Source organism: Nasonia vitripennis, chromosome 3 (genome assembly GCF_009193385.2).
Source record: "Nasonia vitripennis strain AsymCx chromosome 3, Nvit_psr_1.1, whole genome shotgun sequence".
NCBI lineage: Eukaryota > Metazoa > Arthropoda > Insecta > Hymenoptera > Pteromalidae > Nasonia > Nasonia vitripennis.
Window position 1 is genome coordinate 1,275,361 of NC_045759.1, and position 22,210 is coordinate 1,297,570.

The 22,210-nt window shown below is 49.2% G+C and overlaps 1 protein-coding gene across 2 annotated transcripts; it reads left to right on the top strand.

The window, feature by feature from the left end:
* Nucleotides 1-2,554: 2,554 nt before the first annotated feature.
* On the top strand, nt 2,555-22,123 carry LOC100121427 (proton channel OtopLc). 2 transcript variants are annotated; one of them, XM_031926226.2, is made up of 11 exons: nt 2,555-2,970; nt 5,641-5,756; nt 7,822-8,069; nt 8,788-9,038; nt 13,321-13,560; nt 15,394-15,596; nt 15,693-16,009; nt 17,175-17,340; nt 17,430-17,742; nt 17,806-18,441; nt 18,505-22,123. In XM_031926226.2, the coding sequence occupies exons 3-11, from the start codon at nt 7,983-7,985 to the stop codon at nt 18,572-18,574; spliced, it is 2,283 nt and encodes a 760-aa protein (XP_031782086.1). In that variant the 5' UTR covers nt 2,555-2,970; nt 5,641-5,756; nt 7,822-7,982; the 3' UTR covers nt 18,575-22,123. The 2 variants fall into 2 exon arrangements, with proteins under 2 accessions (XP_031782086.1, XP_016840230.1); XM_016984741.3 differs by lacking the exons at nt 2,555-2,970; nt 5,641-5,756; nt 7,822-8,069; nt 8,788-9,038 and adding an exon at nt 10,617-10,791.
* Nucleotides 22,124-22,210: the final 87 nt, after the last annotated feature.

Genomic DNA, 22,210 nt, shown 5'->3' on the forward strand with positions numbered 1-22,210 from the left:
CTACCGACGTCGCGGCTCTCGATGTATCGTCGCCAACAGACAAGACAAAAAGCTCGAAGACAAAGGAAAAAGCTCGGCACGCGAAGAGCGATCGAACCGATCGGCTCTCGGCAATTTATCGAGGCGAGTTGTGCGCCACGCCACCTTTACGTGCCATTAGTCGCCAGCGAGGCAGCCACGATATACAAGCAGTCTCCTACCTACGTATACCTCTCTCTCTCTCTCTCTCTCTCTCTCTCTCTCTCGAGAGAGAGAGAGAGAGAGAGAGAGAGAGAGAGAGAGAGAGCAGCGCACGATCAAGAACAGAGGCGTTTTACACCGTTCGCTCTAAGGGCAGCGCATGCCCTGATATGCAGCCCTTGCCTCTGCTGATGCTGAGCCATAGTACTATGGGGTCCAGGGCTGTGCGAGCAGAGCTTGCGCCCGGAGCTTGCGATTCACTTTCACTTTTTCTCGCTTTGTACTCTATTTTTAGCTTGAATGTAGACTAGTCGGAAACGGTGATTCTTCGGGACTACGTCAACCTAGTCATTGCAATTAACAAAAGCGTAATTATCTGTTAGTTTAATCGTACCGTTTGATGCAAAATTTTGCATACCTAGCGAAAATTCCTCGAATACCGCGAAACACCCCCTCCCAGAAATCCAATCAATACTAAATAAAAAAGAGCAAGCGATCCTCGATTCTCTCCTTTCATTTCATCCAGCCGCTATATACTCTGTATACACCTCCCGGCGTGCTGCAGGAAAAGAAGGACAAACTGAGCATCGCTCGACGCGGAGGCAGCTTTCCTCCTCCTTCGTTATTTATGCGAAGCTCGCCCGCGTGCGCCGGAGAGCACGAGAGCTTGAATTGCAAATCCCGCGCGACAGCGGCAAAGTTTTTCCGCGCTGTCTCTCTCACGCACCCCTTTTTTCGACGAAGAGTCAGTCTCTCTCTCTCTCTCTCTCTCTCTCTCTCTCTCTCTCTCTCTCTCTCTCTCTGTATGCAAAGTCTCGCGAGATTGGAACGACGACGACGTTTTGATAGGAATTAAGGTGAGGACGTTTGCGAGGGTGTGCGCACACACAGCCCGAGCTTTTCTTCCGAGTGATTCTTTTCTGGTTTGTTGCCGGTTGTTTTTGTGCGGGTATTTCTTTTTTTCACCAAGGGGAGGATGAGTTTTCGACTGACTTATACGAGAGAGAGAGAGAGAGAGAGAGAGAGAGAGAGAGAGAGAGAGAAAGTTATGCTGTCGAGGGTGGAGTTGTGCTTTTCTCTCTTCTGTCAAATCGACTGTGCTTGGGCGAAGCTCGTGTTTATCAAAGTTTCATGCGCTCGAATGTCTGAAATGAAATTCTACGACGCGATGTATTTTTTATTTCAATGATATGAAAGTACCCTAAAAATAGAAAAAAAAGTAGAAATCTCTAACGTCGAGTGTGCTTTTCGATTAAATCCTGAGCCGAGAGCTTTGCAGCGACGTATCATGGAAGGCAGCAGTTAACAGAACGCGGGTGACGGGGCATTCGTATGTTTACGAGCTCCGAAATTGCCGTTTATCACCCAAGCGCTATACCTTAAATACTTTAGCTTGTAAACCGGTCAGATAGCGGCTCGCAAGCTTTTTTATTTCACTCGTGATTAGGTGGAAACGCTTCGGACGCGTAAAGCGTAATTGTTACATTCCGTAGAAGGCAATCGAATCTTTCGGTACTATACTGTAACGGGAAAAAAAAATCAGTTCGCCGGGAAAACTTTTATCCGGGACTGAACTCATTTGTAATTGTAGTAGACGGCGAGTGATTCGACTGGAAGTCTATTCTATTAAAAGTTGCCGGGCACGGGTGGAGTTGAATATTAAGTTTACAGCGTAATAATCGTGTTTGCAGAAAAAAGCCTCAATGAAATGCATACGCAGCTCTGTAAAACTTTTATTAAAGCCGTAAAAGGCTCTTCATCGTTTTCGTCAAGTCATTTCGGCGAAACTTTATTCGGGAGACGATCCTCTTAAATAGACTGTACCTCTTGAAACCTCATCGAACCTTAAGAATCTATTCCGAACATCAAAGGCACTACCGCACGGAAAAAGAAGACCGATCTAAAGCTCTCTTCGAAAAAGAACAGTTATATCCCTATAAACATCAGAGCAAATAGATTCTTCTCATCGTCGAACTGAAAAATGCACGCACCAGCAAAGTTGGTCAAAAAACAAAGCCTAACTTTCCAGACTTCCACATCCCCGAAACTCGCGGCCCAGAATCCACCCCCTCGACGTATCCGTCCCTGGAGCCGCGGCTGCATCGCGTACACGTCCCGCGCGTCGGCCGTTACTCTCTCTCTCTCTCTCTTTCTCTCTACCCCCATAAGAAGCGAAAGAGAGAGAGAGAGAGAGCAAGCGAGAGCGAGGGGTTCGAAACAGGCCTTTGCACTCGCGGCGTCCTTCTCTGCGTCGGCGGCGGCGGCGGCGGTGGCGGTAGTAGAACGTAGAAGGGAGGGGGGATGAAAGGCGGGGGTGCGTCGACGTCGCGCCGCGACGCCCGGGCCATTTCGGGCTCGCGCGCTCCACGCGCCGGCATGTCGTCCTCGGCACCGGCAGACTCAGCTCCGGCTATCGCCCGATCAACAAGTCCGATTATGCCGTGTCGATGATCTCGCTTTGATCGATTTTTTACTCGCGTTCAACTACCACTACTACTACTACTACTATTACCGTTTGCGATGTGCCCGCGGTTCTCTCGCCAGTGAGGGTTATCGGCGGATGACGTTTCGGCGAACGCTGTATATACCTATATAGGCGCACGTGAAAGAGAGAGAGAGAGAGGGAGAGAGAGAGAGAGTGGGTTGTATAGTGGAGAGAGTACTACGAGACGCGCAGAGAGACGCCGGTCATTGAAGCCGCCGCCTTTTCCCGGCTGCTGTAGCTGCTGCTTGCGAGGGACATCGTGCGCTGACCGGATCCTTTTTGCGGATGAGGCTTCACGCTTGCAGGTAGGCCTTGATTTTTACGATAGATGTGTGTGGGTGATGAGGGATGTGGATTGCGCTGTGTGGAGTCGAGCTGCGATGGGGTTGATGAGAGGGATTTGAGAAGAGACGTTGGCTGGGGGATCGATAACTTTGTGGCGATGGCTGTTGTTGTTGTTTCGTAGAGGTGTGCTGCTGATGGCAAACTGCGTGGCAGTGACACGCCAAAGTTCTATTTTATAAATAACGATAATGCATGCAGAAACAGTCCATCCCGCACAAACTGGGATATCCTTTTTCGAAAATTAGCGCAAACTCTCATTCGAAATCCAGCTCGCAACTAGCACGCGAAGCTTCCGCAGCGCGTATAGTTCATTAAACCACAGGCCGTTAATGGAACGCTCGATTATTGTTTTGATCGGCATTTACTCTCCCATACTCCACATACCCGCGCTTTCCTCTGACGTTTATATTGATGGCCGCACACGCATCGTTGAACGATTGAAAAAAGGCTCTTTGTTCGTTCAGACGTTTGCTCCACATTTTCGCGCGCATTGTTCGGACGCGCTCGCTCCTGTGTACAATACTTTTCCAAGAAAATTTTGACGCGCGAGCGGGGAACCCTTGCACTTTCTCAGAAGTGTATTTCAGTTTATCCGATATCCGAACCGGCTGAATCGCGTGTACGACCTCGTTTTCGTCCCTATTGTCGAGCTGATTTCTGTGCATGCATTCGAGAGTAAATACAAAAGATAAAAGTCGGCGAATATTCGATCGCTGCTATTTTTTCGCGTAATGCATACGATGAAATTGAATTGTTCAATCTGGCTCGGGCGTATAACCAGCGCCGTTGAGCGACGAGGAGTATAAATAGCGCGAGCGTCTAGTCTTTGTTACAGCTTAATTAAATTGCGCGCGCTGGTACACTGTGAGGGAAAAAAAGAGTTGCCTAGCGCCTTCGAGTCGTTCGCTCTTCGTTAAACGAAATCCGATAATTAATTGACTTTACGCACGACAACGCACTAAAAGCATGCACTTTGCTTCGACCGCGTGATGCGCGTGTAACGTAATGACGGGCTTACGAGAGGAAATAACAACCTTGCTGTTTTCCACGGGGAGGCTGTTACGAAGTTAGTTACACTGATGAACAAACCGTCGCTCGATGCCGCTGCGCGTTTTAACTACCGATTGGATATCGCTCGAGCGAATCCATCACGGCATCGTAATTCAAGCGACGTTTAAGCAAATACCTCGACCACGTCCATCCTAGATCAACCTTCGTCCAGCAGCACCTGCAGCGCATCAATCCTCTCAAAACCCTCTTATGCTCCAACGATACACACAACCCCGTCCTTCCTGAGAAAATAGCCAGAGCCGAGGAAGTAAACAAACACGCCGTGAAAACAAGCTACCCATAACGCGCTCACAAAGACACACGGGAGAGATAGCCCGCAGCGCGGCAGCAAATTGCTCGCTTATGGTTAAAAGGCCTTCCCTTTGCCGTCGTCGCTGCCACACACAGGTATACACGCGTGCGCGATACCACGAGCGCATCGTAATTCGATTTCTCGGGGCAATTTTGATGCAGCGCCGACTACCCTGCGCCGCGAAAGAAAAGCGTATGTATGTACACGCTCGTTATCGTCGGGCCCTCGTGGAGTAGAGACAGCGCAATTACGGTTAAACTTTTTCGCGCCCGCGCGCGCCGCGATTTTCCTCTCGGCGTGTGGTAACGTGTACAGAGGGGTAGAGTATACTGAGCCTCGTGGGAGGACTACTGGCGCGGCTTCTTTTTGCGTGAGGTAATTGCGCTCGTCTGATTCCGCCTGGATTTATCGGGGTGTTCGTCTGCTTTATACGGAGATTAGCCTTGAGGTTTATCTTTTTTTTAGAGGGAGAGGGCTTAAGCTGCTTGTTAGCGATCGACTCGTGATTCTCGAAGCGAGTGTAGCGATTATCCACGAAAAACCAATATTTTTCTAAAATCTCAAACCAGCTTTTCCTCCACGCATGATCGCAGTCTCCAGCCACAGTCCCCGGGCACACAAGCCTGCAGTAGCACAGGCTTCGTCGCGTCGAGCGAAACCGGCGTGGAAGCAAATAACGCGCATTAGCCGCGCACGTACAGGCCGCCATAATGGAATACATCGAGGTTCTCTCAGCCTCGTAGCAGCGCAGCTCGATCCCCAATAACCTCCATTTTCCCTTTGCGAGCGCGGAGAAGAAGATGAAAAGCTGCGCGCGGGGGAGAGTTGCACCGCTCGTAAAGGCGCGCGCGCGAGATATCTCTCGGGGAATATTGCGACGAGAGCCGCTCGCGCGAGATATTTACGAGACGGGAGATCTGAAGCGTAATATGGGGCTTACTTTTCGAATGCCTCTATACAGCTTCGTTTTGGTGTACGAGCGATGAGAGAGCAAGGGATGGGACTGTTTAATTATTTGTGCGGGGGTGGCGTTTTATTCAGGGAGCGTATGGCTGTGAAAAGCGCAGTGTGGTTAATAGAATTTTTTGGGCTGTTTTTTGCTCTTTCCAAAGAAGAAAAACACTGCAAACTCTGACTTTCGTGCTGCCTACTCAAAGTTTACAAACAGTTCATTGCACGACCCAGATTCTTGTTGTACCAGCCATCGTATATCTCTTGTAATCTGCCCTCTGTACAGCTACAACATAGTCCCTTTCATCTTTTGCAGGCGGAGGACGACGCGGACTCTGCGGAAAAATGAGCAGCCACAAAAGCAGCTGCATCGCCGGCTTTCCGACTAGCCCGCCAGATAAGAGCCGCAGCCACGAACGTTCTACCCCGCAGGTATATCCATCGTGTGTACGAAAAGCTAGAAATCCGATCTGGAACAGTTATCCGATATAGCTGTGCAATGACTCTCGGAGCGAAAAGAATTCGAATACTTCCGAACTCGTCTATCGAAAAATTCGAGAAACTCCCCGGCGATCTCATTAAACTTCATGAAACTTGTCCCGCGCGTCCCATATATAATACAACTGTGTATAATACTCGCACTCATACGCGCGACTGCCCCGAGGGCTGGAGCGGTTCATTAGCCGGAGGAAAGCGCGAAAAGCCAGTAGACGTGCATCCGTGTGAATAAACTCGCGTCCGCGTAGGTATAAGCGCGACGAGGGTTCAATGGCGACTTTACGAGCGCATAATGAGAATCGATGTAGCCGACGGGGATGTGAATTGATAGAGACGCGCGCGCGCGTATCGGTCTACGAACTATTTCTCGCGAATAGTTGCCTCTGGAATGATATTTTCGAAAACGAAGATAATACCATACGCGTGTGTGTGAGGGGAATGACGTTGCGTTTCCCTCCGGCGTAGGCTGGGAAATTTCATTGTCCGTCCCTCCCGACCACTAATTATTCTCTCGCCTCGACGCGTCATGCGAACAAGCCAGTGTTATCTATCGCTTGCAGGGACTATTTATTTTGTGCCCCGTTATTCCTGATGCTGGGATTTCTTTTGATTTTTTGACTTTTGCAAATAGATTGCTTTGATACCAACAACTCACGCTTTGGAGCAGACCGATAATTACCTGTCTAATGGACCAATCAGCGTGTGTGTACAGCGGATTATTACCTCGATTAATTATGATTTTATCGGAGCTCGGGCGCGAAGCTCGTACGTCAGGGCGGAAATGGAATCAACTAGTAGAAGCTAGCTGGACCGCTTCCAAATACCTACACCCGAATTGAAACCCAAGTAACTCGTCGGGACGTAACAGCCAGCGAAAACGGCGTGTAACGACGCGCTCACATTCCCATTTACTCTAATCAGCCCACATCCCGGTCGTTTCCCTCTTTTCCTCTCTGTCCATTATTTTTCTACCGATTTTCCTTTTTTTTTTTCATCCGTCCTTCGAGCCGTCAAATATACTCCGCGTCTTTCTCATTTTTCCTCGTTTCCACGACGCTTCATACCAGATTGTACCTACGGCCGGCTCGTAATTAGAGGGTCGGGGACAATGCGAAATCGGGAAAGAATCGAGAGCGCACGAGACCGAGAATTTTTCACTCCCCCGCGTTCATTCGGATGCGCGCAGGTGCTTCATTCGATTTCACCTTTTTTCCCCGATTGCGCGTCGGCGCCGAAAGCAAATAGAGGAGCGAAGTGGGGTGGATTGTTGTTTAATTTTACGCGCTTTTAATTAGCTATGTTTGCCGTATGGGGATGAGGCGGTTGTTATGAATGCAAATACGACGGATTAGAAAACTCGTCGATGGACTGTGAGTAGTTCACCGATGGGGGAAAAACTTTTGATCGCTTACCTTGCAATTCTCCCCTGATGAAAAAGCAAATCAAACCTAATAATTTCATCCGAAACTCCGGGCACACCTCAGGCTCGCATAGGAGCTGCCCTCGCCGCAATAAATCCGAGCCGGGACGGCCGTACAGCGACGCGGCTAATAAAACTAAATAAGTCCCATAAATCAGTGAATCCCCGAGAGCTACTGCTGCACGTGTGTAGGTGTACATATGAATTCCAGTGGTACACGACAAAAACTCGCGTTATACACACACGAGACACACGTCGTCTTGGGGCGAAGCTCCTTTGAATCATCGTCATCCCCCGTATGTATGTGGGACGTATACACTCGGGGAGGATGAGCCGACAAGCAGCAGATGGGGTGAGGGGGAGTCCTTTTCTCTCCCGCGTGCACGAGGAGAGTCAAATTGCTTTTCGAGTAGTTTCTCCGTAGTGGTGGATAGTAGGAGTCACATACACAGCGATTACGCGAAAAAAGTAGATGAGGTCCGGGATGGGCGAGACGCGTCCGCAGAAGGTTATTAAAATCCAAAACTGCCTCGACACAAAGCACTACAAGCCTTCCCTCTCTCTCTCTCTCTGTTTCAGACGGGCTCCTTTTAGAATTCCTCGCGCGTCGCGCCTGAGCAGCGCAGACGTCGGGCTCAGCCAGCCAAGACGGAGAGTCAGCCCCTCGGCTGCACGAGGTGAAAGTTCGAGGGAAAAGAGAGAGGGACACAGAGAGGAGAGACAGAGGCAAAAGCGAGAAGATGGGCGAAAGCTCGCCGGATCTGAGCCTCCGGCTGCGCCGAGGTAGCTCGGACTCCAGGGATTCCTTCTACATGGACTTCGCCCAGGTGAGAGACAGAGTGGAGAGGAATTTCAATTACCACTGATGAACTATTAACTTTGTCATTTTTTGCATTGTTTCCGCGCGAGCTACTTCGCTGACGCGTGTGTATCGAGAGGAAAACTCGCGTTGACAAGGCGTTATTTAGTTTGACGCTACTAGGCTACGTGAAAGTTTCGGGTCGGACATGTTAATTGATTTTGACTCGTTGCTCTCGTTGTCAAAGGTACCTGCGCTCGTGTCATTTTTTCTTCGTACTATATACAGTTTGAGCTCGTTTTGAGTTTGTCCGCGTTAATTTCACGTCCCTTGCTTGCACAAGATGAAAGAAAGCAAATTACGCCGACTGCATCGCACAGTCCCATTAAACGCTGACCCGAATAACCTTAAATCACTTCCCTCCCCCTACACGCGCTCGAACCAGCCTGATCCCGATTTCATAATAGGCCGTCCTATATCTCCGAAAAAATCTGCCCCCGCGCGTGCCATAAAAATTATCTCGATTATTTTCCGATCTCCCCCCTTGAGAAGTGCTCGACTGTCGCGTCTACATCCCATTTCCTGCATGTCTGCGCGATAAGACGGGAAAAATCGTTGGCGTCCGGCGCCGCGTGAAATTATTTCGTGCGCGTGCGCGGGGATAGGGATGCGGTATCGACAGAAAATGTAGATACGAGTTATGAAACTGAAATTATTTTATCTTATTCTATCGATATGATTTTCAGGGCATAGACTCGGACATCGAGGAAGTGCCGCGGAGGAACGACAACCTGGACGCGATGATGGCCGAGTCTCTGGACGACAATGGGACGGATCTGTTGCCGATGGTGGCCGAGGACATACCCACGATACCGGAGGAGGCGTCCGAGGAGCTGAGGCTAGAGGAGGAAGCCGACGCACTCGAGGCCGCCCTCGCGAGCGCCAACGAGGCGTCGGGAATGAAGAAGGAGAAGGACAAGGACAAGATCACCACCGAGTAAGCACTTCATAGTCTTGATTATTAGACTCATACCCCTCTAAATTATTCATCCTCTCCGCGGCTCTCCTGGAATACCGAGAAAACGCGGCCTTTTTTCTCGAAAATTCGTTTTTCCCTCCCTAGAGGAACTGCTCGCGCAACAGCCCTTTACGACGCCGCTCCCCTACACCCTTTGTACTAATATTCCCCGAGCCATTAGCAACTTCTCGGAGAGAGAGAGAGTGTAAGAGATCTTAAATATGATTATGCCCGTACCTCGGCTCGCTCGCGATGGAGAAAAATAGCAGCGACGACGAGAAGGCAAAGAAAAGTTTCACCGAGACGTTCTCCGCGATTAATTATCCACGCGATATCCGAGAGCGCAAGCTAAAAGTTCTGCGATTACGGCGATTCGTTACGAGTTGGAGAGAGAGAGGGTGTAATGGAAGAATTAAATGTTTGGCCACTGCTGCGGCAGGTATAATAATGCTGAGAGGGATCGTTCGAAGTTTTGATTGAGCCGGTAATTTGGGTGAAATCGAAGCTGCTTTGAGCAGATCATACCTTCGTACATTATTTTCCGTTATCGAAGTATAGAGTTTTCCGAAAAGAAGCGAATTTGTCCAGTGCAGAGAACGAGCTAGCGGTGAAGTTTCGAAGAACTCGATTACATCCGGACACGTGTTATCGAGCGGGAATTCGGCAGTTCCTGTGCTAATATCGAAAGTCCGTCACTCGATGGCTTTTCCGTTCGCCGACCTTCCGCTCGTCGCTACCTTTTTCCCGTCCACCTCGTATCTCCTTCACCCACGTGCGTCGATACTGTCTACTTTTTTCACTCGATCTATAATTCATCGCGCAAAAGTCTCCGAATTTCACGATCGAAAAACTTTCCCACCACCAATTTTCGTCCGAATCTCCATCGCACTTTTGTTCTCCGACGAGCCTCGTACCGGTCCCAAGGCTTATATTTCCTCGATTTACATGCAGATTCGATCAGCCCGGCCGCGCATTATGCGTCGAGTCGAATCGAACTCTGGCGCGGGCGCGAATTTACACACCCCTGAAAACGAGCTTTTGATGTCGGGCGAGCTTTTTTTTCTCACTCACCGGGCACACGCCGCGCGAATGAGCAGCGCCGACGAAACGAGAGGGAAAGCAGGACGAGTGGCTGTGCGGGAGCGCGGAAAAGTTTTTCATTATACCTTTTTGTCGGTTTTACAGAGAAAGAGAGAGAGAGAGCCGCTGAAGTGCGAGGGTGAACAGTTGGCTTTTGTGCGATGAATGCCGGAAGTGGCTGTATATCCGTGTGACTTGCGCTTTTCTTGTCTATTCCCGTGAAAAATGGGCTGTAGGATTCGTTGCCCTGCGTTCTCTCCCACACGATTACGTGGTATAGTATAGTATGCAAAACGATCACCTTTACCCAAAAAGCTATCAAAACTCCAAAGAGTATAGCGTCGGTCTCCTCGAAACTTTCCGCGTGCAGCCCAGACGCTGTAATCCCCCACCTCTCGATCTCTCATCATCGCTCATCCCATCGCGCGTCGCACCTAAAGCGCGGCGCGCGTATCGCTCTTGCCGGAGGGTCCCTTGGCCGTGTCCGTCATAGTGGCCGTCGCGCGCGAGTCCACAGCGCGAGAGCAGCTCCGCGAACTCCGCGGTTGGCTCGATACCGATCCCCAACATCGGCTGCCGTATACACCTACATCCAGGCCTCGAGCGAGTTCAAAGTGCGCCGGAGGATGCTTATCAAGGAGACCTCGCTGAGGTAAGGCTCTGGTCTCGAGTTTCGCATTGTGCGTGTGGTGTGCAGGGAGGAAGTGATCGAGTGCTTTGACGTCGAGTCGTATGTATATAGCTGGAAATTTTTGTTCCCAAAGTCGTTCGACGAACTTGGACGTTACAGCGTGTCTCTCCCACGTATAATCCCGTCCGCTCTTTCTGTCTCTCACTTACGCGCGCATCGGCCAATCGCACTCGGCCGCGCAGCAATTGAATCACACACATACATGGCTGCAGAGCCAGAGCGGCTAATATTAATTTATTGCGGCCGCGCACTTTCTTTTCAAGCTCTAGCGCGTAGTCCCTTCATTAATAAATCAGCGTGAGAGAGCAGAATTGCGACGACGACGACGACGACGACGACGACGATGGTATAGGTATACACACCGTGGTCGTTTCCAACGGTCTTAATTTAACATTTTTTCCGGCGAGCGGCCATTTAAGCCCTCATTAAGTAGCCGTCGTTTTTAACGAAGCTCTAATGCGCCTCGATCGATTCGAAAACCGCAAGCCCTGTTCCGAGGGACGATCGAAAACACAGCGCTTACACGAGGCCGCCGGCTAAACAAAGAAAAACTCGCCCCGGAAAAGCTCGGCACGCGTCTGCAGCCTATGTGTTCGCATTACCACGTGGCCATAAAATTCCTGCTCATAAGCGCGACAAACGGCATCGCGACCCTCGCACTGTGTGTACGGGGATGAAACGACGATAATTTCGGTTTGACGGATCGCGTGTACCGTATACCTATACACAGTCTCGACGTCGTCCGCAAGCCCCAGAGGCACTTGCCGTTTCCTTGGATATGCGGAGAGCAATATCTCGCAGAACCTCGTCGCGTGATAGATAGATGTAGCGGCGGATACATCGCGAAGGGTACGGGAACCGGCGACGGCGCTCATTTACTCGGCATTCGGGAAACAAGCGAGGTGTATAAGGGTGAGATCGATGAGCCTTGACGAAATTCTCCGGAGTCGGAGACGAGACACTTTTCCAATTAAAAACGTACTTATACGATAAAACAAAAACACTACTCCTCATTACACATCTCGACTCCCACGCGCAGAGCGACCAGCCCTTCTCGCATTCCGATTTCTCCCCCTCGCGCACAAAGACCTTTCGCTCCCTTACGCCGTCTCTATAAAGCCTGCACCTTCCGTCGATAGCGAAAAAAAGGAGGAAGCTCGAGAGAGAGAGAGAGAGAGAGAGAGAGCCGCGTGTGGGGGGTGTCGAGGACGGACCAGAGGGTCAGGACTCGGAGCCTGCGGGGCGCGACTATGGCACAATGGCGCGCTCGGGCACTCGAAGCGCTGAGTCAACCCCGCGCGCGCGCGTGCTGCAACTGCCTGTGTGTTATAGTGTCCTTGCGCCGGCTGCGAGGAAGAAAGAACGCGCTACGCTCTTTGTCTCGGCGATCTCCCTTTTTCTTCTGCTTCTTCTTCTCTTGAGAGAGAGAGAGAGAGAGAGAGAGAGAGAGAGAGAGAGAGAGAGAGAGTGGGCTGGTCGAGTGGATTGTTTTTCGAGAATCGGTTTTGCGCGCGCGATACCGCCGTTTGTACAACTAATAAGAAGCCAGCGACACCTTCCTCGGTCTAATCCCTCATCAGCGGAAACTCTCCACTTTCGCTCTCCTGTTTTTGTTTTCATTGCACGATACAGCTCGTTCTCCCTCACGCGCACCCTTTCCATATCGCCTCGCGTTCAACCCTCCTTTCCACTACTCTCTCGATAACGCGTACGAGTGAGCTTCTTCGAAACTCGCTCGGAATGAAAAAAGCGGAGGATAATAGGACGGCTCGACATAGGCTGGAGTTAGAGAAACGCATTTTTCTGATTAGAAGCTTTCTCGCAGAGCGATGAGAGCTAGTAGCGATTCCGTAATAATGCACTTCTGCTCGCGGAAACAAAGAGAATCGTCCCGGTCCCCTTGACTCGGTACGTCAGACGCCGCCGCCGTCATTCATCTCTCTTGCCATCGCACAGCTCTATAGAGAGATCGGAGCAGTGTCAATGTGACGTGCCTCGCGCCCATTAAATACCCGCGTCGCGTTTGACCTTAAATTAGAGAAGCTCACACGCTACTCCGACGACTGACCCGAGAGCGAGGTGTCGTCGTCACGATCGAGCCAATTTTTTCTTCTGCCTCCAACACACATGTCGGACACACTCTACACTACTCCGTGTTTAGCGGTGATTACGTTTTTTCTCTTACTCGAGCGGAAGCTTTCGATTGCCGCAGCTCCAATTCAACTTTGTCTTACACGATTCAGCTATCCGCGAGGAGAAATTCTCTCGAGTTAATCCACCGAACTATCCTCTCGCAAACTCGTCCCTGCACCTAAGCTCTCTCGAAACTTTCCCCCGCATACAGCTCTCTGCACTATCTCAGTCTCGAAACTCGCTTCCGCAAAAAAGAGGGAAAAAATGGTGCATCCACAGTGCAGGCTCTGCATAATGCACCGCGTCTGCGGAACCAAAAAAAGAGACTATATACTAAAAGAAGTCTTTCTTCTCAAGCTGGCCGGGACTGCCGGCGGCTCTGCCGTCGCCTGCCTCGCCGTCCGCCGTGATCGTCTCGCCGGAGACGCTCTCGAGACACAGCAGCAGCTCGCCCTCGAGGAACAACAATCGACAGGCCCAGTACGTGCTGGCCCTGCCCTGTCCCACTGGGCCGCCCATCCCTGCGGTCTGCTATCCGGCTCCGAACTATCTCGAGCTGGAGGTGACCACCGACAGGAACTGGAAGTACCTCGGCTGGTGAGTTGTTGTAAACATTGTGATTTTGATGAATCGAATATTCGACGAAAATATCAGACTCTATACGGCGTTTGTTTGCTCGAAAAAGGAAAGCCAAGCGCGCGGTCAGATGCAGATACCCTACAGGCGTACACACTATATACCTGTGCCCCGGAGCCGTGTATTCCATTATGGAAATCGACTTTTCCATTCTACTCTCCCTGCGCGCCTTCTCGTCTTTCTTTTTCGCTCTTCCTCTCACTGTGTGCGGCTTCCCTTTTCCGCGATTGCGATCGCACAAAGCGAGAGCTCGATTTCAAGACCGCTTTCTCGCGCACATTTTTAAAGGCAGTATATAGCCTTTGATGTACGCGAACCGCCATAATATAGCGTCATCATCCGCACGAATCAAAGATCTCCGGAAAGGCACGACTATAACTCTCCCATTCGCGCACTGCACGTCACGGAATTTTCACGTGATCCGCACACATCGATGATCCTGCCGCAGCTCTCTCGTCCATCACAATTACGGGCACTTTATCTCGGCCAGACTCGCGCACACACGTGCTCCACTTGTATCGCGTACACCTATACACGGACGTGTGTGTGTGTGTGTGTGTGTGTGTGTGATCCGCACACGTTCTCAGCTCCCTGCAGCGGTGTACCTATACAAACAAACAGCCAGTATGCTATATACACGCGGTGCAGCGGTGTGTAGACGGAGAGTTAGAAAGAGGAGCCACAGTGATTACGCGCAATTGAGCCAATTTTTGATAGTAGTCGGTGCGCGCGTACCTCATGTCCCGATCATCGGCGGGGTGGATATCCGCGGACGTGTGCCAGAGGAGACGACGCGTGTATATTATCGGGGCTGCGCGAGCTTATTTTTAGCTACTGGATGGGATAATGCTCGGAGTTTTTCGCGATCGAGTATAGCCATTGTTTTACATAACGAAAGCGAAATTGATTGGACAAACCGGTGAAATGTGAATAAAACAAGAATTATGACCTGACGGCGGTATTAATGCCAAGTGAATAATGACGCTTGTGTTTCTGTATCGCATACTTTGCGTGCGTGAGCCTACATGGATTAGCATTACTCGTGACAAATTCATTTTTTATTGCTTGATTGCGTATTTATTGTGCGCCTGTCGGAGAAAATAAGTCCAGCTGGCTGTAATGGCACCGAGCATCCGGTCCGCCGCTGCTTGAATGGACGAATTCTTCTGCGATCGGCCGAGGCTAATTTCACACTTTTATTTTTAGACTCGATATGAATCGTTACGAGATAGTTGTGTTTGTCTATTATAACAAGCCGTGACATTCGTCTATGGAGAGCCCTAGAATAGGTCAAGAGCGCGATGATGACCTGCTGAGTGGACGTGAAGATAAGAGCTTTTTCGAGCTTATGAATAGCTAAAATAGAAACTCTTAAGCCAATCGATCGATAATCCCTCGAACTTTCCATTATATCCATCAGAGGAAAAGGAAGAGCGTGAAAACTTCCAAGAACTGCAGAGATTATCAGGCAGCCAACTTTCCAACGACTTTAAAACTTCCTCCAGTCAAATTCCCTTAACTTTCGCAGCGCGGCTGAAAAAATAATAACAAGCTGCTGGATAAAGCGGCTCTAATCACTCCTGAAAAGAGAAGCCCGTCTCGCGCGCGCAGACAACGCAAATTAAAAGCTCGTGTCTGCCTGCGCCTCGGAAAGTCGATAGCGCCGCCGAGAAAGAGGAGAAAAAAGCGTAGACGAGCCGGGCTCGAGAAAATCGACGGCTACGGCTCGCGCACACGTGTGTATGAGAGAGCTTTCATTTAAAGCTTAATTTCCGTGAAATCTCTGTGCCGCAGCGATGCGTTCGCGACGACGCTGAGCGCCCTTTACGGCAAGCTGCTGGTCGTCATGGGCATCGCCTTCCCCATGGCGGAAGTCATTTCCACCTACATCCCGCCCTCGTTCTACGAAGCCTTCTACCTCTACCTCTACATCGGCAGCATGCTCTTCCTCCTCGTCATGTACGCGACCATGTGCGGCGACAGCAAGCCCAAGCAGAGTGAGCCATTTTCTTCTTCTCTTTTTATCTGCGCCTTTTTTCTCCCTCGTCGATTATCGATCGATAACCGATTCGATTCATCTTCCTCGCCCACAGAGAAGCAGAAGGACGTGAGCGACCTTGACTCGTCGCAGTCGTCGTCGGGAGTCGGGGCGGACAGCGACGGAGCCGAGGTCAGCTGCGGCACCCACCTGGCTGCCGCCAGACCGGCCCAGCACTACGGCAGCTTCTATCTAAGGATGGGCGCGGTGGCCTTCGGCATCGGCTCGATGATCTACTCGGGCCTCGAGTTCGGCCAGTACTTCGAGCTCGAGCGCAACACCAAGTGCCACAACATCATGCTCGCGCTCACGCCCGCTACGCGCATGGCCTTCATTTTCATCCAGATGTACTTCATCTTTCTCAACGATAAGGTGAGCATACCCCCCTGTAATTGTTGACTCTCTATTTTGATATCATAGCCACTTCTCGCACGTCCCATTCATCGCGACGCGCACCGAGCGAATTGAATTACGCTTTTATTTCGTAACAGCCGGCATGAAAAGGCCGTCCCGAAGGAAACGTGAGTCATGAAAAGTCACGCGATACTTATACCCGGAAAAGATTCCTCGCACGAAGAATCTAATTTTATTCCGAACACTTGTTCCCCGAAAGCTCTCCTCTTCTGTCTCGGGGCTTCTCGTTTACAGGCCAGCCGCAGCCCCGTGTTCGGGCGAGCGTGAGCTCCTCCAAAAATCCGAGAACCGATGTGTACGCCTACACTCCTCGCTCTCGTGTGTGTTGGCTGCAACAACGCGCCGTGTCGCCACGGTTTAATGAAACAGAAAAGGGAACGCGCGCCGGGGAGCTTTACGTCCCGATCGCTCCAGCGCTCTTTCTTTCCCTCGGTTTTCTCGTTAACGCACCCCCGCGCGCAGTAGTGCGCGGCGAGTCTCTCTCGCTCTTTCTTTCTGGAGCGAAGCGCGAGGGGAAGGCGGGGAAAAATTAAAAAATTAACTATTGATTGCGCGAGAAAAGCCGGGGATAATTAATACGGCTTGGCGGAAAATTAGCGCAGGATTGGCTATTCTCCGACGAGTCGCCCGGAAAGTCCCTGGGGTGGAAGGAAAAGTTAATTGGCAATAACTGTAGCTTCGATTGTAGAGGAGCTGCGTGTTTGTATTGATGAGAAACGTGAATTCGTAAAACGAGAAACACAAAAGACTGAGACAAAGCAGATAGAGTAAGGGGGGACGACTCCACACCGAGCAGTTCAGACGAACGTGGTCATAAGCGACTGATTTAATGACAACTGTACTGGTTTCACTCTAATCAGAGCCGACTCTCTTCGGGCGCGTTCCAGTATGACGAGTAGCTCTCGGTTATACCTACACACTTCACGGACGAGTTCTCTGCTCGATGCACCGAAGAAAGCACCTCCACGCCGAGACATTTGCATAACGTCGAGTTTTACGGACTCTTTACTGCCGGCCGCTCGCGCAATGTTTACGAAGCGTGAAATTAAGCAGAAAGCCGAGTAGGACGGCTTCTCGGATCCTCTCTCTTGCTCTCACGATATTATTTTGGACGTTTTTTCAGCAAATGAAAGTCTACAGTCACAGGGTCATCGCGCGATTCGGGCTGATGCACATGATCGGCACGAACCTCTCCGTCTGGCTGAACGTCCTGGTCCAGGAGACGAAGCACGAGATCCTCACCTTCTACAACCCGGAGAACAACTCGCTGAGGATTTCTCACCGTCTCGGTAATTAACGAGTCTACACCCGATAAACCTCCCCCGCTGACAAATTTCGCTCGACCACGCAATGACGGGATCTCTCGTGTCACACGCAGGTACGAAGGCAGGGCACATACACCTGCAAGGGGGTCATGCTCACGTGCAGCACACCGAGGGACACCAGCATGCCACTCAGCACGCGAGGCTGCCCCGTGGACTCAAGGGTCCACACCACATGTTCGAATGCCGGCGCACCAACATCATGGGCTCGCTCGTCCAGGACGCCAGTCCGTTTCTCTTTCCCTGCACCATCGAGTACAGTCTCATCTGCGCGGCTATACTCTACGTCATGTGGAAGAACATCTCCAAGGCGCATCCCAAGAAACCCGCTATGCCACCCGCTAGGCATCATACTCACGCTTCTTACAGGTATGCCGTCGAATAATTTTTATGGAAATTTTGCGCTCGAAACTCACCGCAAACTCGTTCCAGGAGATCGCCTCACCACTACAGCGTGGATTGCGCCCGAGCCCACAAGGGCCTCTTCCTGGGCATCCTCATCCTCGTTCTCACCATCATCTCTCTGATCCTCTTCTTCGTGCTGACCTCTCGACCGGAGCTGGTGAACCTCGCCGTGACGGAGGTCAACATCTGCGAGCTGACCCTCTACGGGATGTCGACCCTGGCCACCATGATAGGGATGTGTCAGATGCGAAAGCTGCGCTACGACGGCAACCGGAACCTCGAGCTCGATAACATCCTTCTCGTGGCGGCGCAGACCGGCATGTTCATCTACTCGACCTTCACGATAATCGGCAGCCACTTCACCCTCGAGAAGCACACGATCCTGGTACTCATCACCGCGCTGGCCAGTGTGGTCCAGACGACCTTCCAGACCATATTCATCCTGGACGCCTCGAGGAGATCGGTAGCAACGGCCGAACAGATCCGGCATAAGCCCGGCAGGGAGATAGTCACGTTTCTACTGGTCACTAACCTGGCCATGTGGGCCATCAACACGCTAGAGAAGTCCAGGGCGGAATCGCATCCGGTGCAGCTGCACTTCTATGGACTCTGGGCCTGGACCATCATCACGCACGTCTCCATGCCGCTGGCTATCTTCTACAGGTGAGCGTCGCGCGAGCTTTTGCTGTAAGTCAATCGAGCAAACGATAACGATCTCCGTTTCAGGTTTCACAGCACCGTCTGCCTGTGCGAGGTGTGGAAGAAGGCTTACAAGGTGAAGCCGACTTACATGTGACGCAAGGGATCGTCCGAGGCGGCGCGCAAGAGGAAGCGCTCGCTCGGCGCCATCAGCAAGACAGCCAACAACTGTCACCTGGTCCAGCGACCGAGTAACCTGCCCGCGCGACTCGACCGTATCGCCGAGAACGATCCCACGTACTTCATCTGATCGCTTACCCTCGCGAAGTTCCAGCAGATCGCCGCCCAGAGGGTCCCACCGCGCAGGTCCATACTCATACTCCGAGACGAGCTCTAAATTGCGGAAGCTTCGTTTCACCTGTGCGCCGATGAAACGCTTGATGAGTTTTGAAAAAAAAAAAAATGAAATCACTCTGAAAGGGTAAACCGGATGAATTAGCGCCGGGTATACGGTTTCAAACGCGCAAGTGTTTTATCGGCGCACAAGCGCTGCAGTACAGGATCGTATTTCCGCGCGCGGATAGGGGGGCCTAAAGGCTGATCAACTGGAAATTCGCGAGAATCGATGTGACCGTATGCTGTGATTGCGATAGTCCACGTGACCTCTCCCAAACGGTCGAGGCAGCTTTCCATTCGAATCGATCGATAATCGGATTTCCCGTGCGCGCACCGACAAAGGATTCGCACACATTGGCTTTTCTGACTGACCGTCAGATTTGGAATTCAAAGTTTCGAATGGATCGCGCTCGATCTCTCACGTTTCTCAATCGATGTCAGCGAGTTCCAGATCCCTTGAGGATCGATGCGAAAAGTCCCAGCTGTGATCGTCAAAATTAAGCTGTCCGATTCGAGGAGCAAACGCGATAATTGATAGTCGATAATCTTTGCTCTTAGAAACGATCGCTTTGAAAATTCTGTAGATTATTTCGCGATTGTCCATGTATTATTATGGCCGTGTATTCCGTAACGCTCAATTTCGGAGTCGACAATCCAAAATGCCAACAAGACAGGAAAATGGGAAAACAACTATGCGCCGGAAAAAATGTCATGGGACTCTCGAGCCGATAACGGAGTACACTGTGTAAATCCAAAGTACATAATATACACACGTTGTTTTATTAGCTTGCGATCCTCGTCTTGAAAAAATCGTTTGTGCAAACCGATTGTACAAGCTTGTGGATCATATGTTCTCTTATATTTCCGAAAGTAGTGCGGCATTAGTGTTAGAAAAAAAAATGCAAAAGAAGGTTGTGGAGAAATCAAGCGCGTAATCGCCTCGTGAATATCGCTTCTAAGCTTTTGTCCATTAGTGTTAAAAAAAAAGACGACAGCGTGTAACATTATAGCGAGTATCGTTCTTTTTGTTTTGTTTGCTTCGACGACGAGCAAAGGCCGTATAGAAATTTTTGGACTAACCATTTTGTAAGATGCCTAACGCCTAAGTAGACGATCCTATTCTAGCGTTAGGACGAACCAACAAAAATGAAAGGACCACTTCGATACTGTAGAATTATTCGATCTAACGTTTTATACCTTTTTATACGTGAAATTTTTCCTAACGAGTATTTTTCTCGTTAGAATGAAAGTAGATCGAGAACAATTAGTAAAAGCCTAGAATTTTCGCGGACCGAATAGTAGAAAAAAATAAACGAAATATAATGATCGAAGCATAGTTCAATCGCGCGCAGTTGATGCACGAACCGATAATAAGTTTCTAGTAACACTCACCACTCGTCTTCCATAGAGTACAAAGAATCGGGAACTAATTTTCTCAATGGAACATTTCTTTACCTTGCTATATTCATCTACTGAAAAATTTTTCCATACACTCGTACGGACAATTCTTCATAATCGAAAGGTGCCTGTTGCGCGAAAACACAGTATCTAAACAAATTGGATATAACTGATCAGTCAAAGCTTCAAGTAATTCATTCAGGCAGAAAAGAAACCAACACACGACGTAATTCAGATTGAGAGTTGTGGGTACAACGGCCAGTCATATCAGTGAGGATTCAAAATCGCTGGCGATCGGTAAAAGCGCTCAGCAAAGCTGAGCCGACGATTATATTGACTCGAGTATATCGGTATATACTCAAACTTTGTTTCATTTTTATATATTATCCAAGAGGATTGAATGACAGCGAGGATGGCGATGTTTTCTTTTTCGAGAAAGAAGCTGATGAATGAATGGATCGATCGAATCACGAAAGAAAGTGAATAGTAGCGATTAAGCATACCCGTATTAGAATAGCAGAATAAATTTTTTCTCATTTCTACGAAAATGAAATGCGACTGTCGAATTAAGAGTATAACTTGTAATACGTGTAGTTGTGTTAAGAGTATTAAAACGGGAATAACGTTGCTTTTTAAAACTTTTTTAAATATATTCTGTATATGCGTACTGGTTGATGAACAAAATTTTTGAATTATCGTTTTGAAGCAATCGGCTCTCAACCGATGCTAAATCGTAGAGTTCTTCTAGATGTACAGCAATAAAGATGTGATATTTTTAATTGTTTAAGTTTAATCGCGCCTCGCGAGCGCGACGTATGCCAAATATAAGTTGTGTACGATGATTCCACGGCGAAAGAAATGTGAAAAAACGTATTCTGATCCTGAGTATATAATATGATGGTCGATTCACCTATATTTGAAAGGAACAAGGGACAAACATGTATTGACTAAAAGAAAAAAGAATGAATAGAGTGAAAAATCAATTGTTCGACGCGATCGGTCGATTAAGAAATCTGATATAGAGCAATCCTAGCTGTAAAATAATAGTTGACTAGTGTAAGGTCGACGATTCTGTAAATACGAGGGAAAAAATATTCTTGAGTGTTTTTAGACTAGTCGTGTCGACATGTTTCTTCCTATTATGTAATTGAATTATATATTATATATACACATATACATATACATATACATAAAGCTATATTATATATCTTTATTATTGCGTTGTTCTATTATAATATTTATTGTAAACGTCGCGAACGCCGACACGTTTTACAGATACTATGATAATATTCAAAAACCAAAGGAACACACAGCATAGACACATTTAAATTCACACTATGCGTTTGTGCTGAGATGGAAATGCTACTCGTTTGCCAGTCGATGCAATCAGAGAAGTTGAATGCCACTTCATTACTCCAGCAAATTTCTGTTATATCATTTGAGTCACATTGAAGTCGCGATGAATAGCTCATCGATTGGTAGATAGCAACCTGTTCAGAAATAAAAGTAAAAAAACGTAAAACCGATAAAAATTGTTTGTCACTGTTCTTAATCCTGCATATTATATAGCGCACTATGGGTAGTTCATCGGTTTGTAAATTTGTAGAAAACGCGGAGACTTAAATTGCATCTTTGAACTGACTTGAAAAGCAGAGTATAGGATAGATTCCTGTATAGGCGAGAAGAACAAATGAGAAATCAGAGTTATCACAGCACAAACGCGCTATAACGAGTCGCATTTTTCTATGTCCGCATACTCTAGTTCCTACGCAATGTTTGTACTCTCGTACCCTTTATACTATTTGTACCTTACGAATCGCAATACACAGTCGTCCGGAATACTCGTCGAGATTGAAAATAAGCAGAGAAAGAAAAGAAACAAGAAAGATATAAAAAAAATTTTAAAACTTTACCGTCTCGTCTTTGCATTTCAACCCCTTTTTCATTTATTATTTCAAACTCGGTATCCTCGCAATTTTTGTACGTGGTATACAATACC

Bases quoted from the DNA above. Each gene is read 5' to 3' on its own strand.
- LOC100121427 (XM_031926226.2), top strand. From the start codon at position 7,983: ATGGGCGAAAGCTCGCCGGATCTGAGCCTCCGGCTGCGCCGAGGTAGC. The intron at 8,070-8,787 runs GTGAGAGACAGA...TATGATTTTCAG, and splicing joins TCTACATGGACTTCGCCCAG to GGCATAGACTCGGACATCGA. The intron at 15,597-15,692 runs GTGAGCCATTTT...CCTCGCCCACAG, and splicing joins CGACAGCAAGCCCAAGCAGA to AGAAGCAGAAGGACGTGAGC.